Source organism: Ictalurus punctatus, chromosome 14 (genome assembly GCF_001660625.3).
Source record: "Ictalurus punctatus breed USDA103 chromosome 14, Coco_2.0, whole genome shotgun sequence".
Taxonomy (NCBI): domain Eukaryota; kingdom Metazoa; phylum Chordata; class Actinopteri; order Siluriformes; family Ictaluridae; genus Ictalurus; species Ictalurus punctatus.
In genome coordinates, this window is record NC_030429.2 from 19,641,733 (window position 1) to 19,658,177 (window position 16,445).

The 16,445-nt window shown below is 39.1% G+C and overlaps 1 protein-coding gene across 2 annotated transcripts; it reads left to right on the forward strand.

The window, feature by feature from the left end:
- Window positions 1-9,227: 9,227 nt before the first annotated feature.
- yaf2 (YY1 associated factor 2) lies at window positions 9,228-16,394 on the forward strand. 2 transcript variants are annotated; one of them, XM_017485412.3, is made up of 4 exons: window positions 9,231-9,360; window positions 9,621-9,746; window positions 13,291-13,443; window positions 13,827-16,394. In XM_017485412.3, exons 1-4 carry the CDS (start codon window positions 9,335-9,337, stop codon window positions 14,080-14,082), a joined length of 561 nt encoding a protein of 186 aa, XP_017340901.1. In that variant the 5' UTR covers window positions 9,231-9,334; the 3' UTR covers window positions 14,083-16,394. The 2 variants fall into 2 exon arrangements, with proteins under 2 accessions (XP_053541557.1, XP_017340901.1); XM_053685582.1 differs by lacking the exon at window positions 9,621-9,746 and having other exon boundaries at window positions 9,228-9,360.
- The last annotated feature ends 51 nt before the right edge of the window (window positions 16,395-16,445 follow it).

Consider the following 16,445-nt stretch of genomic DNA (forward strand, 5'->3'; position numbering starts at 1 on the left):
AGTATGGAAAATGCTAATAGAAACAAAGAGGAGTGATTTGTAAATGTACTTTGACTTGTATTTAAACAAGAAACGTACAAAGACAAGGTATTTGATGTTTAACCTAATCAACTGCATAGTTTTTTGAAGGTAAACATTTATTTTGAAATTGATGCATGCAACATGTTGCAGAAAAGTTGGGACAGGGGCAATTTAGGACTAATAGCAATGTGACAAGTTGAAATAAGAAGGTGATGTGAAACAGGTGAGGCAATCATCTAATCATAGAATAAAAGGAGCCTCCAAAAAAGGACTAGTCCTTCAAGAGTAAGGATGGGTCGAGGCTCGCCAATCTGCCAACAGATGCGTCAGCGAATAATCCAACACTTTGAGAACAACATTCCCCAAAGACAAATCGGTAGGATTTGGGCATTTCACCTTCTACAGTGCACAATATAATTAAAAGATTCAAGGAATCCGGTCAAATCTCGGTGCATAAAGGGCAAGGCCGAAAACCACTTCTGAATGCGAGCGAGTGATCTCCGATCCCTCAGATGCCACTGTCTTAAAAACCGTCATGAGTCTGTAATGGAGATCCTGATATGGGCTCGGGAATACTTTGGTAAACCTTTGTCAGTCAACACCATTCGCCTCTGCAAGTTAAGGCTTTACTATGCAAAGCAGAAATCATACATCAACACTGTCCAGAAGCACCGCCGACTTCTCTGAGCTCGGTCTCATCTGAGATGGACAGTAGCACAGTGGAATCGTGTTTTGTGGTCCAACGAGTCGACATTTCAAATAGTTTTTGGACAAAACAGCCACCGTGCTCTCCGGGCCAAAGAGGAAAAGGACCATCCAAGCTGTTATCAGCATCAGGTCCAAAAGCCAGCGTCTGTCATGGTATGGGGGTGTGTCAGTGCCCATGGCATGGGTAACTTGCACATCTCTGAGGGCATCATTAATGCAGAAAGATATGTACATATTTTAGAGTAACACATGCTGCGATCCAGAGCAGGACAACGCCAAACCACATTCTGCCCGGATTATGCATGGTTGAATAAGCAGAGAGTGCGGGTACTAGCATGGCCTGCCTGCAGACCTGACCTGTCTCCTATTGAGAATGTGTGGCGCATTATGAAGCGCAAAATAAGGCATTGAAGGCCCTGTACAATTGCCCAGCTGAAGAAATGCATAATGAATGAAATGGAGAAAATTCCGCTTGCTAAACTTAACCAACTGGTGTCTTCACTCAGCGCCAAAACGCTTAATAAGTGTTATTAAAAGAAAAGGTGATGTTACACGGTAGTAAACAGTCGACTGTCCCAACTTTTTTGGAGTGTGTTGCAGTCATCAGATATAAAATGAGTGTATATTTTCAAAAATAAATTAAATTCACAAAGTAAAACATCAAATAATGTGTTAATAATGTGTTTTCAATATAATACAGGGTGAACTGAATTTTCAAATGACTCTTTCTTGGATTTTTTTTTTTTTGCATTTTCCATACTGTCCCAACTTTACGGAATTAGGCTTGTAGAATAACAGGGGGTCCCAAAAGTCTCCATACATAGGAAAAATGTACACTGTTTATCAAAATGTCTTCCAAAATTGTTCATCTACAGTGCATCTGGAAAGTATTCACAGCGCTTCACTTTCCCCACATTTTGTTATGTTACAGCCTTATTCCAAAATGGATTAAATTCATTATTTTCCTCAAAATTCTACAAACAATACCCCATAATGACAACGTGAAAGAAGTTTGTTTGAAATCTTTGCAAATTTATTAAAAATAAAAAACAACAAAAAAAGCACCGTGCTTAATTTGTAAATCTGCAGGTCCCGGAAAAATAGTTGGGAAGTGATCCAGCAGGTCAGGAGGCACGTGAAAGGTCACGGCCCTTGAACTTAGACATTTAAAAGTACTTCCAGTATCTCATGTAGGCAACGATATTCAATGCTGATAGGTAGGCCTATGTAATTGATCACACTGGTACATCGATGTAAAGCATAACGAACATAACAGTGAGTACTCTCAGTACAAATGGAAACATTTATGGATTGCACATTCTATCAGCTTATGTGCCGTGACCTCAGTTAGCTACAAAACACATTTGCCCAAAGACAAAGTACGTTTCATACAGTAAGCGTACTTACAATAAACATTACCTGCCCAACATAATCAAGAAAAAAATCGTCTTGCCTTAGACAAAATATTCCATAAAGCCATCATGTCAGTGTCTCACTACTCTTCCCTGTGTCCCTTACGTATCCATGAGCACACAAATGGCTCCGTATTGAACTCTATAAGCAGTGGACGCATGATGTTCAAAAACATCACAGACAAGATGGTGAGGATGAGAAGGGATACACGCTGCGAGCTACAAATGAGATTAATTTTGGAGAAACCCTGCTCGCACGCCACTTGAGATCGATATGGTGTTCACAGTAGCCAACAATTGCTTCAGTCCTTCTGGAACTTTTTGTCTATTTGAGTCCTCCCATAGATCCCGAACGACTGTACGTGGGCTGTTAACTGTATATAATTCAGGGCAGTTGATCTCACTTTCAAAGCCATGTGCAGGTTGACAACATTTAGCCTCATAAGCGGTTCTAAAACCTTCCACAATCAGGCTAGCGTTATCAGCGCTAGTCGTGGGAACAGTCACGACGAACCTGCTGCCACTTGCTCTCTAGGACTCTTGCCTTTTTGGTATGTTGTTTGTATTCTTAAAAAATTCTGGTAATGATAACTGCCTTCTTTTCGCACTCTATAAACACATGCTACGTAACAGTAGGCTTTGCTTCGTGACAACGGATTCAGGTGTACTTTGAACTTGAAATGATTACATTATGTGAAAGAGGCTATTGATTGGCTGTTAGCAATATTTGACCATTTCTATTGCCGTTTTTATTGATCTGTTTAACTTTTGGTGAATTAAAAACTAAAACTATTTGTTTTGTTAATATTGCTGAGGGGAGACTTTGTCCAGCTGCAGAGGTGCCGGATCCACATAAAAACGTTCCGGAACGCAGGTGTGCTATATTTTAGAGGTGCAGATTTTAGTCTAAAGAGGTAAATATTGGAGTGTGTTAGAAGGGGAAAATCTTGGTAGGGTTGTGGCTGTTCAAGACCTGAGACATTCCTGCTGTGCACAACATTCCAGTTATTGAGAATAATCCATCAACGGAATTAACCTAATCCTATTCATGAGTCATAGCTTGCATTAAAATGTTATGAAAGATGTCTTGCTGTTTTGTAAGTCGCTTCACTTCTTTCTCCACCACAGAAAACCCTCTCTCTATGATATGCTCTCTGATCTGCACCATATCCATGTCTACCATGAATGTGGTCGTAGTCACTCCCTCGATTATGGTCTTTATCTGGAGAGTCAGAGACAGGTCTTCACTCCATTGTATACATCAGTCTCTGATATAAAAAAAAACCCGACAACAACAACAACAACAACAACAACAAACAAAAGAACAACAACAACAACAACAACAACAACAGAGAGTGGCACTGTATTAAAATCTAAATGGCAGCTCAGAAGTAAATTACAGCTAAGGAGAGTATATTGTCAAGTGTATTTATTTATTAATTTAATGTACTTGTAATTCTTTTTGAACAAAATGGAACAGACGTGACTGTGATACAAAAACAATAATCAAATCATATGACTAACCATAAAATGAGTGCTATAATTCATCAAATCAGGATAGGTTCAAACATCCAGCATTGCCTTAACTTGGCAAAAAACTCACTATGGCTGAAAGAAAAACCTCTGTCCTGACCTGGTTATAGTCCATAGTAGGGATGCATCAATACCAGAACTGATATCAGGTACTGGTTCAATTTCATGCTCATTTATTAATACTCATTACTGTGTTCTGTGAAAATATCAGGAGAGGTCAATCCAGCATCCTGCTACAATACAAATAACCTGATAAAACCTCTTATGGTGCTTAAACAATATATTTAATAGACGGCAGCCAACCTGAGTGCTCAGAGCATTAATAAGTGTGGTCATTAAACATGAATGCAAGGTATGCACACAAAGCTATTTTAGAGCATGCAGAGAAACTGTCTCGAGTGAGAGCACTTCAGTTCTGCAAGCTTGGCAGGGTCTAGACATTGCCTGTGAGTCGAGATGCAATTCCCACCACCATCATTTTTAATGACCACATACTGTTTTGAAAGCTCAGGTTGACTGCCCTCACACTCTCTATTAAAGATTTAAACACTGCTTAAATGCCATAACATAAAAAGACAAGTTCATTGCTAGTAACCTTTTGCACCAACAAACACCCAACCATCCATCCATTTTCCATACTGCTTATCCTACACAGGGTCGTGGAGGAGCCTATCTCTGGGAACTCATGGGACACCCTGGACGGGGTGCCATCCCATTGCATGGCACAATCGCACACACAGACAAAGTGTAAATGTCAATCAGCCTACAGTGCATGTCTTTGGGCTGGGGCGAGGCGGGGTGCCTGGAGGAGAGGAGATCATGCAAGCTCTGCGCACACAAGGTGGAGGCAGGATTCGAGCCCCCAGCCCCAGAGGTGGGAGGCAAATGTGCTAACCACTAAGCCACCATGCATCCCTAGTCTATACAGTCAATATATAACTATTCATCTTGGGATACCTTGAGATAAACCAAGACAATTAAAGTCCCCATGAAGTGCCTTGAAATGCACAGCGTTTTTCCATGTGTTGATGTAATGTAACACCAATAGCGTTTAGCTTACCTCACAGCCGGGGCTGACAGTTAACAACATGGACATGAGCCCAAGCAATAAAGTGAATGAATTCAAGCCATTTCCTTCTTAAACAACGTACAGATGGAAAACTGAATAAAACGTGCGTTCTAACCGCCAAACATACATTTACGACCCATGCTTGCTGACATGTTTTCCCTTGCTCACCAACGGCAAATTCAGCCAGGTGATTTTTTTTTATGACACTTCAGATTCTAGAGAGCATTTGATTGGACAGAAAATCTGATAAAAACCTAACGTGCAGAATGATGTCATTAAAATTGTTGATCCGTATTGGTGGTAGAGAGTGGCTGTACATTTTGAATGCATATATCTTCTAAAGGCGAGCACACTAGCTAATAAATAACCTTAAAGCTAACATATTCATACTAAAAGCCACAAAACGTACATTTTGATTTCATGGGGACTTTAAGACTGATGACAGAACACCTTAAGCCTTACAATAAAGTGGTCACGTATTGCATGAAAGCCCCAGAGACTTTCATTTGTGTATGGTTAGACAATAGGTGCATGCTCGAAGCCAAACTTCATTTGATTATCATTAGCACATCTTCAGCACAATTTAAATGATGATAAGCATGTGTTAATTACTAAATTTAATAGGCATGCACCAATTCTATTCCTATACAGTACCAAATCTCTGAGAATTAGCTGAAACCTGATACATGATCCAATACTTTCTTCTGTAAAGTAACTGAGCCAACTCTCTTAAAGCATCCACTGGTAAATTATGCAAAGCTATTTACGGCTACCATCACCTCTGATACTGATTCCCAGTATTTGATTTGTACATACTTAATACTTGGTTTTACAATACACCACAAATTAATATACTAAAAGCATTGCTTGCTGGTGTAACTTACAGCTCTTTTCATAAATTGTTCTTCATGAAGATCCACGGTGGTGTAATCTTGTTTGTCTGCCACTGCAAACAAATAAAGTGTTTTTCATTTACAACATGTTGGAGTGAACTACCTAATAAATAAGTATAGATATTTATAGCTAAAGAAAAACTAAACTGCAGTATGTATAAGTTCTAATGTTATTACTTGAGTCATAGAACTTTGAAGGCTGTTTGTTTACATAATTCACATAACTGTGTGTATTAATAGGAGAAAGCAATATTAATATTTAATAACTACAAATGCATTAATAATTACACACATTGATCACTCCAGTCATATTTCAGACAAAAACTTCTGTAAATAGTGGAAACACTAGTTTCCAACCTGGACATGCAAAGTAGTTCAACCATGTCTTAGAATAGTGGATTAGTACATAAATTTGCTCTGCGTTTTCATTATTTCTGGAAAAGGTAGCAGTTGTAGTATACCTACTGTACTTGATGTGACAGGGGAACATTGCTAATGAAGCTACAATGACATTTAACAGGAGATATAACTTTCAGATTTTGCTGCTCCTAAAAACAAAAGAGTAAGGGCCTCTTTCCAAATCATTTTTCGGAAATGTTCAATGTCGTATTATTGAGAAAGCCAACATAGAAGTAGTGGAGACAACAAGGTTATTGAACTCAGAAAGCCATGCAACTATACAGCAGAGACTCAGCACAGCTAGTTAGTGATTGACAAGATAAAAAGCACAGAGGCGTTTTCGGCGGTATTTACTGTAGCTTGAAAGTTGAAGTTTTGGAACTTGATCTGTTTGACGCAGAGTATTCAGATGAAAAGGTGAGAGAGCTGGGCAGACTAAAAGACTAAAGCGCTGCTGCATCACTCTTTTTAGGTAGAGATGAGGCAAGGGCTAAAAGACAAAGTTCATTAAAATAAAGTTCTTGGGCATCAAGATCAAATGCATTGCACAAACATTAGGAATAACCAATGCAAAAAAAAAAAAAAAAAAAAAAAGCAAGATACCACTGGTGTACTGAGCAGCACCGAATGGGACGGCCAAGTAAAAACAATCACCAACAACCTCTACAGGGAAGGGGTGATGGTATCAGAATCTACCGTTCATACAATAATACAGAGATGAGCCATAAATGTTCTGGAACCAAGATTAACATTTTAATTTCATGGCAAGTTATATACTTTGTAGAATTGTGTATCTGACAAATAAAAATCTTGAATCTTAACCTCTACCAAAGTAATGGAAAGGCCTAAGTGTGGAGAAAGAAAGGATCTGCTCATGATCCAAAAGCTTATCTGTGAAACATGGTGGCGGTAGTGTCATGGCTGCTTCTGGAACAGGCTCACTAATCTGTGAACTGGGTGGCTGTGGTTCAGGCAGTAGAGCGGGTTGTCAACTAGTTGTAGGGTTAGCGGTTTGATTTCCGGCCCACGTCTCCACATGCCAAAGTGTCCTTGGGCAAGACGCTGAAACCCGAGTTGCTCCCGATGGCAGGCTACTACCTTGCATGACGCCACTGGTGTGTGTGTATGTGTGTGTGAGAATGGGTGGATGAGTAACAGCGTAAAGTGCTTTGTAGAAATGCTAAGGTTAAAAATAGTGCTATACAAGTGCAGACCATTTACCATTTAATCTTTATTGATGACGTAACTAATGATTGTAGAAGGAGATTGCAATTCAGAAGTTTACAGGAACATTTTCTCTGTTCCTTTTGTTTGTTTTAGAGGTTTTACACTGGTCAAGTCAATCTGCAGACCTTAACCCAATTGAGCATTCATTTCAGCTGAAGAGGAGACATGCCATTCCAATAGTTTCGGAAGGGGACTGTAGATGTGGATGTAAGTAATTTAGGGTGGATTTATCCTTGAAATGTTTGTATGTGACATATCAAGATTTATATTGAATAATGTCCTAATAACCCTGATATTATTTCTTAACATGTAATGAGCATTAGATAGTGTTATGATTTGCAAGCAAAATTTACAATTGAGAAAAAAATAGAGCAGGGCTTCTTGACAGTGATCTGTCATACATCACTACATGACTTTGTTGAAATATCTTTGTGTATAAGAGGATATTGAAGTGTTACACAGGTGATATGGGTGAAATGGAACCCAAAAAAACTCACCTTGCATTAAGCAACTGAGCTGAGCTTCTGATAGCAGATGATCTAAAGGGCGAGTAATACAGAGCAGATTTCACAACTGCACCTGACTTATCATTGGCAAGTAAAACACTAATAGTTTGAGGTTTTAATTAAAAAAAATAAATAAAAATAATAATAATAATAATAAAAAAAAGCATTTTGTGTAATTTTTTTCTTCACGTGCACACTGTCGCCATCTATAGGACAAAAGAAGTGCCTATTTTCTAAACTTGGGCTTTTTTTTTTTTTTTTTCCAATGTTGCCAAATATGAACAAATATGACTGCAAGATCACTCACAGCAACACAGTGGACAGAAAAAACCGTAGCAACGTCATGTATAAACTCAACTATTTACGTGCCACGTGTTTACACTTTGTGACAGTCAACTTGCTCAAATCAAATGACCCATTTAATTTTGTTTAAATCATAATTTACTTCTTTGGCCTCATGATATGTTTAAGACAATACACTACACATACAAATGACTATTCTTTTCACGTCAGTCTTTTTCTTTTTTCCCCCTTTTTCTTTCTTTCTTTTTTTGATAAATTTCCTCTAACATAACATGTCTTTTCTTAAAGTGTAGTAATAAAATCTCAAATCAGTGTTTATTTCACTGTTTTCCCCCCACTCACTACCACTGCTTTATCTGAAAATTATTTATACTGAATGCCACTTTAATAGGAGCACGTGTACCCCTGCTCATTCATGCAATTATCCAATCTGCACAATGCATAAAAAAATACAGATACAAGTCAAGAGCTTCTGTTAAAGATCACAACAAATATCAGAATAGGAACATGCGATCTCAATGACTTTGACCATGGCATGGTTGTTGCCTCAAGGTTGGATGGTTTGTGCATTCTGACATGCTTTTCTGCTCACCATGTATGTAAAGAGTGTTTATTTACATTACCATAGCCTTCCTGTCAGCATGAACATGGTAGGCAGATTGGCATGTCCAAAGTGTCTGTAGTGTATGAATGGGTGTGGTACTGTGTATGTGAGTGTGTACCCTACAATGGACTGGCACCCTGTCCAGGGTGTATCCCGCCTTGTGCCCCATGCTCCCTGGGATAGGCTCCAGGTTTCCCCGCGACCCTGGGAAAGGATAAGCAGTATAGAAGCTGGATGGATGGACATAGGCATATTTAATTACCTGAAGGCTACTTTGCTTAAATACATTTAAATGTAGATAGATAGATAGAATCAGCAATCACCTGGAAACATTCAACGTTAGCATTTTAAACACAAACATTTTCTGCTCCAAACAACTTTGCACACTTTTAAACACATCAACTATACACAATTAATATCATATACTGAGTACTTATATATGACAGCAGGATTGTGGATCTCACATATTTCTACAGTTTCCATTATTTCACTCGCCACTCTTTCCCTAACTAACCGCAGCCTGCCTCCTGATTGGCTCGTGCTCACACCACGTGACCGACTTCCGCCTGGAGTTTTCGCGACAGCTGGAGAGCGGTTGTGCCGCGGGAGTATCAGGGTCGGATTTCTGTACACTTTAATTATTGCTACATCCTTTTAAAATGGGCGATAAGAAGAGTCCGACCAGGTAAACGAGCAGCCCGTGAGCAGCGCTGTGAAAACCAGGGCCCTGTAGCTTGTTTGTAACTCAGCGTTAGACGCGGGGCGCTCACACATAATCGTACATGGCGGATAGCTTGTTTTGTTTCAACAACCATTAGCGGCATAAACAGGCGATGTTGCTCCGCGGGTTGCGCAGCTGTGGCGGGTACTGGCCTGACACATGTCTCTGTTGTGTGTGAATCTGTGAAAACCGTATTCCCTTGTGTCTTTGTGTTTTGTTTGAAGGCCAAAGAGGCACTGCAAGCCGCCGTCAGACGAAGGCTGCTGGGACTGTAGCGTCTGCACTTTCAGGAACACCGCCGAGGCGTTCAAGTGCATGATGTGCGACGTTAGGAAGGGCACATCCACACGGTAAGAGCCCCACCGTCCAGCTCGCATCACGACTCCGTTTTATGTAGATTTATATCATTATAAAGCGATCTCGAGTGCGCTAAAGTCTTTATATATTACTATAGTGAATACTATTAGGTTAAACGGCGGTGCAGCGGGTAGCGTCGTCGTCTAACCGGTTGTCCTCGAGTCCTCGTGCGTTTCCTCCCGGTTTTCCCCCAAAAACATTCCGGTAGCTGCACCGGATACTTTTAAACTGACCCTAGTTGTGTGCGCGCACGCGCGCTGTGCCTTGTGATAAGACTTGCGCCCCATCCAAGATGTATGGCGTTCCCAGCTCGCGCGCCCAGAATTCCTAGAACTTCAGTGTTACCAACTCTTTTCAGAGGAAAGAGGCTAGAGCACGCGCAGCAAGGGAAAAAAAAGGCTCCAGGTGGCTGACGTCACGCCGACTAATTTGCATACCGACTTATTCGTCCTGATGGTTGGCCTATCAAATCAAATTTTCACATCTGATAATGCAGTTAGGATAGAATAAAGTCTTATCTGAATAGAAAGTGATGGAGGATAATTTTATTTAGGTTAGGGGTTTGAATCTCGTCTTCACGCTGCGTGCACGGAGTTTGCATGTTCTCTCTGTGCTTTGGTGGTTTCCTGCAGGTACTCCGGGTTCGTCCCCTAGTCCATGCGTTGTGGTCTGTAGTGTGTCAGTGTGTGTGTGCGCGATTGTGCCCTGCGATAGGTTGATACCCCGTGCAGGCATTGTGCCCTGAGTTCCCTGAGATAGGCTCCAGGCTCCCGCGCCACTCTGTGTAGGATAAGCGGTATGGAAAACGGATGGATGGATGGAATAGCTGGATAAATATAATGTATTCCTTATAGAAAGAAGTCATCTTTGGTCATGGCACCACAAACTGAACTGTTACGCGTTTACAAACGATTACGCTTTCTGTCAAGACAAAAAAATTAAGCAGTGGTAGTGAGTAGTCGTGAAAGCCGAGTAGTCACGAAGAAAACGTGGGTATAGATGGAATAATTTGCTTTTATTACTTGTAAATATCACCAATGATTAAATGAAGTGTGAGAGTGGGACAAACAATGGTAATCAAGGATTGGTTGTTGGGAATTAGTGGTGATTAGTGATTGGTCATTGTGGACCATGGTGATCAGTGATTGGTCGACAAGCGCAACTCGTAGTCAACTCACAGTCTTTACATACTGGTGGTGAGTGAATTGAACCTGTGAGCTGGAGAGCCATATCGAGTGCAGAACAGTCACTAACATGCTCAAAAATTTGTCACTAGACTCTTTATTTTATATATATATATATATATATATATATATATATATATATATATATATATATATATATATATATATATATATATCATATATATATATATATATATATATATATATATCATATATATATATATATATATATATCATATATATCTTTACTTATTTATTTAATGAAAGTTGTTAAATAGGTCAATGAAGTCACCAAATGTAGCAACACGGTGTCTAAGTTGGCAACACTGCTCTGGGTTCATCAGGATAAAGCAGTTACAGAAGAGGAAAGACTGAAGGAAGGAATATTAGCATTAGATGTCAAAAAAACCTTGTCAGGACTGGATGTATAGGAGGAAGCTGTATAAGTAATATGAATGAATAATAATAATAATAGAAATACCACACCAAGCCACAACAAATTGTCACTAGGCTACTTTCAGATTACAAGCTTTTTTGCACTTTTCATAATTTTTTTTTGCTCAGATTAGATCTATCTTGACTGATAACATTCATAACCGCAAGTGACCCATATCTGTCTTTAATATGTTTATGATCATTGGCTTAACGTAACTGTAGACGCTGAATACTGAACAGTCTGGTTGAAGGCTACACTGACAGATTGTGTTTGATGCCTGTCCTATGAAAATTGTTTAAAACTTTACTTTAACTTTTACTATGTCTAAATGTTACATTGACTAAGTTTACATGTGCATCAAATTCCGTTTAAGGTCTACATTCGGGTTGTAGCCATATACGATGCTAATATGCGTACGGGCATCTGATTATTCCTGTATACATGGTTGTTGTAAGTACAGCATGCCTGAGTTTCCATTCTTAAACACCTAGCCTACAGATAAGCATCTGTTAGCACCCACAATTCCTTGTGGTCTGAGCATGTGCATATATCTCCTTTCAGTGGATTTTCTGAATAAGGTGTTTACATGGAACAAATTTCCAATGAAAACCAGCATATTCCATCGGTGGGAGTCAGAATTGTGGGAATCAGAATATTGTCTTAATCTCAATTGAGAAATTGTATTGTGGCGTTTACACAGATTATCGTAATATTGATGTACATGTAAACGTAGTCATTGTTCAACGGTATCTGTCACCTAGGTACCAACTTAATCCATGCAGATTTTCCCTCGTTAGCTTTATCTTTTGAATAACATGCACTGGAATGCTGGTTTTATGGCATAAAAGTGACTTAGGATCATTATGCAATATTACTTGTATAGTGGAGAAAAAACAACAACAAATAAAACATGATCTGAATAGTGCATTAGCATGTAGGTTTCAGATATGGTGCCATATTCACAAAAATCTTCTCTTACCACTCTGATCTCTAAGTGGCAGCTCATAACTGCACTAACTTTCCTCACAAAGTGTTTGGGTGGTTTATTCAATTAGTTTGGATGACTGTAGGTATCATTGAATTTCATGATAAATGATCATTTTATATGCGAAAACAAATACCTACTCCCTGTAAAGTATACATGCTTGCTTTACTGCCACCTTAAAAATGCTTGGCATGTTTTGAATGAATTACAGTACAAGAGCATTTACATTATATTTAAATTACACTATGTAATTAGATATAAAGTAAAGCAAGTCTACAGTAACCATGTCTTTGTAGTTAGTGAACACCTAAAAGACACCGATTGAATTAAGGCAGTGTATGGTCTGAAAAGAGCTTTTACTGAGCATTTAATTACATTAGTCTCAGCACATCTACACTGTATAACTGCATTTTACTTTGGCTAAGTAGCAGCGAGTTGTAAAAACTCTACTGCATAGCTTCTAACTGCATCCGCCCTCATAACGTCACAATCGTTGTAGTCCACTGGCCACCGAAAGGGCACCGTTTTGAAAGCCTATTGCCATGGAATACTTAAAATATTTTGAACCATGATAACTCGACTCACGTGTTGCCAGCATCAGCCATTTCATAAAGTGCTCTGTAGTATCTTCAGTTGTCGTAGCTTTAAGATCCGTTTCTAGCACTAAAATGCTTTGTGAACTCCTTTAAAAGTAGGACACACACCCATTTTAAAAGAAGTTTTCCCAAATCAGCCAGTTAATAGTTACTTTTTGGACCTTGGCCTTTTGTATTACCGGTAGCAGAGATCAGCTTAGTAAGATCCCAGCATTTGAGGTTTCGGGATTTGGAATACAACCCCTTGCTTAGTGCTGACCACTAATGACCCCATTAGTCCTGACTTTACACTCTCCATGATGTCATCATCATTATTCATCCAACACCCTCTTCCAGGAAACCTCGTGCCGTTTCACAGCTTGTGGCTCAGCAAGTACCTCCGCAGTTTGCTTCACCCACACAACCGAAAAAAGAGAAGAAGGAAAAGACAGAGAAGGACAAAAACGACAGGGAGCCAGCAATGAAAAAGAACAGCCACAAAAAGATGAGGTAGGGGATTACGATTGGGCCCAGGCCCTGCAGTGTTTGAAATATAGCATGGAATCAGTATACGATTGTTTTGTTCAGAGAATGATGTAGAAAATGTTTAATCTTGTATTTAATATGAATGCCAAAATGTTAAATCATACTAGATTCGATCACACAACTTCATTCCTTTTTCCAGCAGTCAGTTTACAGGAATTTTCAGGAGTACTTTGATTTTAATTAATTGTAATGGAAAATGGCTTCAAGTTTTCCATCTTATTAAAATATCCTCCACGATTGCAAAACTTGACTGGTTTAGAACTTTGTATTGCTTTCCATCCCCTGTTTGATTAATTTATATAATATAATATAATATAATATATAATTTTTTTTTTTGCTGTCAACAGGCCAAGGTTAAAAAATGTTGACCGAAGCAGTGCACAGCACTTGGAAGTCACAGTGGGAGACCTGACAGTCATCATCACAGACTTTAAGGAGAAAGCAAAGCCCTTATCCTCCTCCACAAGCTCATCCTCCTCCACAGCCACGTCAGCAGACCTGCGTAGCCAAAGTGGATCCAGCTCGGATAACACTGAGAGAGCAGTCTCCAGGTCGTCATCTCCTCGGGGTGAAGGCTCATCAGTCAACGGAGAAGCACACTAGCCTCTGATAAGCCCATTGTTTTACTGAAGGTCAAAGATTTTCCCGCACATATCCCCACTCCTTTTTTGACTGGATTGGATGGGGCTTGGAGCACCCCCACCCCCCCCCTCCCCACAAACAGTCACTGCACTAAGATCATTGGAAGGTCTCGATTGAGTAGCAAGAAGTTATAATACTGCCCATGTAAAGCATCCATCAGTGTGATTTAGGAATATATTGTTTTTAGCGACTGTTTGTTCTTATTAACAGCTCGTCCTTTCTAAACTCATGGAACAACTTGCTGGCTCAAAGACAGTTACCAATGTGTGTTCTGGAAGAAGAGAACGTACCAAGTGGTACTTTCCAAGTTCTATCTCACCTGACTGCTATTTTAAAAAAAAAAAAAAAAAGAAAGAAACTTGATGAGATGGAGGGTCAGTGGTCTTAGATCCAGGAAAACACAAACATGGGGACTGAGTTTGAGATCCACAAATAGAGTATATGGGCATAATATTGTGATGTTCAAAATTGTTGGTATTGTTCATTCTTTAATGAGGAATATTTTGGTATGAGTATTTGGTAAGTTTACAGTACATAAATGTGAAGAGATTTAAGTAGGGATGCATCAACACTGATGCTGGTATTGTGGAACGATTCGATACCATGCTCATTTACTCAGACGCCATTAAAAAATGCTCCAATATCAGCATTCAGTACTATGTGATACTATATGATGGAAGCCTAGAGTACCTTGCCATGCTAATGAACAGACAATACGAAAAGAATGTTATCTGGACTTATTTCATGATTGATGCTCAACACAAATGGTGGTGGTGTGCAAAAATATCAAACCAGCATCTTCCTTCAGTAACCTGATAAAACGTTGCGTCGTTTAAGCAGGGTGCAAGCGTACCCGACTTTTGTGCACAGAGCAGTATCAGCAAGTGTGATCATTAATAATAACTACAAGGAACAATGGATTACACGCACACAAAGATACTCGCACGCCTGGAGCAGTGACGCGAGCATGCAGAGGAACTGATACACATGAGAGCACTTCAGTTCTGCGAGCACTGAGACATGAACACTTTCTTTCCCCTCGCTCGACGGGTTTTACACTTTGCTCGCGAGTCAAGGCACAACTCAGGGCAACGTGCCTTTATTTTTAATGCTCACTCTGGCTGATACCAGTCTGCGTGCTCAGGTTGGGGCCCCCTCTATACTTAAGATACTTAAACATAAAACTCGGCACAATAAGTTAATTTCCGGCAGCAACTAATATGAACAGAACTAACAATCCGTGATGTCTCTGATTGATTAATACCAAGTAGGTTACTCATTTTGATTTTGATATCGGTATCACCACGGGTACCAAAAATACGTATATTATCCGGGGGAGGAAAAAAATAAATGGTATTGATGCATCCCTAGTTTTAAAATAATGGCCTGTGGTTAGAAATGATTGAACACAGTACCTGGAGTTGTTTCCATGTTTTGAGAAAGTTCTTCGCTAGTTACTTTATCGGATATTACAGTCAGAGTTTTTGTTTATATATATATATATATATATATATATATATATATATATATATATATATATATATATATATATATATATATATATATATATAGTGTTATACCGCTTCTCACTTTACTACACTGCACATGTGTGGTCTGTGTTCAGTCATATAAAAGGTCCTAATATAAACCGAGAACTCCTACACAGGGGTTACTGTTGTTGATCAGCTTGTAAACCTTAAAGCAGTAAGGGGTTTTCCACGATTGTGTTCTGTGTGTCAGTCATCAGCATGTGTCTTTTTAAACTACAGTTATAAATAGATCTATAAACCAGGTGTGCATCCTAGCATTCATGCTGGATGTAATGAATGGTGCTGCAAAGGGTTGGAGTGTCCCTTTTGTTTTTATATTCACTGCACTGTGTCGTCGTCCCGCCCCCCCGGTCATTTTAATCATGTTCCCCCAAAACTCACACTTTTGCAATATGAACTTAAAAGCAATTATTTTTTTTTAAAATTTAGATAATAATATTGTTTAGAGTGGTTGATAAGAAACTGTAGATCTATTTTCCATGTTTCTTGTGTCTGTAAGGACAGAAGCAGTTTGAATTTTCAATTTGAGTGCTTTAGATTATTTTTTTTTCCCCCTCAAGAAAAAGCCATGTTTGTCATAAAGGATTAAGTATATGAGGATCCTTTATACATTTCGCATAAAGGATTTTTATAAAGAATCAGGTGATTAAATATTTACTGTGGTTCTTCTCGGTTAAGGTTTATAATGCGTTTCCAAATAAAAAGCAAAAATATTCTAAAGTATTCCAGGCATGGTGTGTGTGTGTGTGTGTTAGTATTTTTTTATTTGTGGAA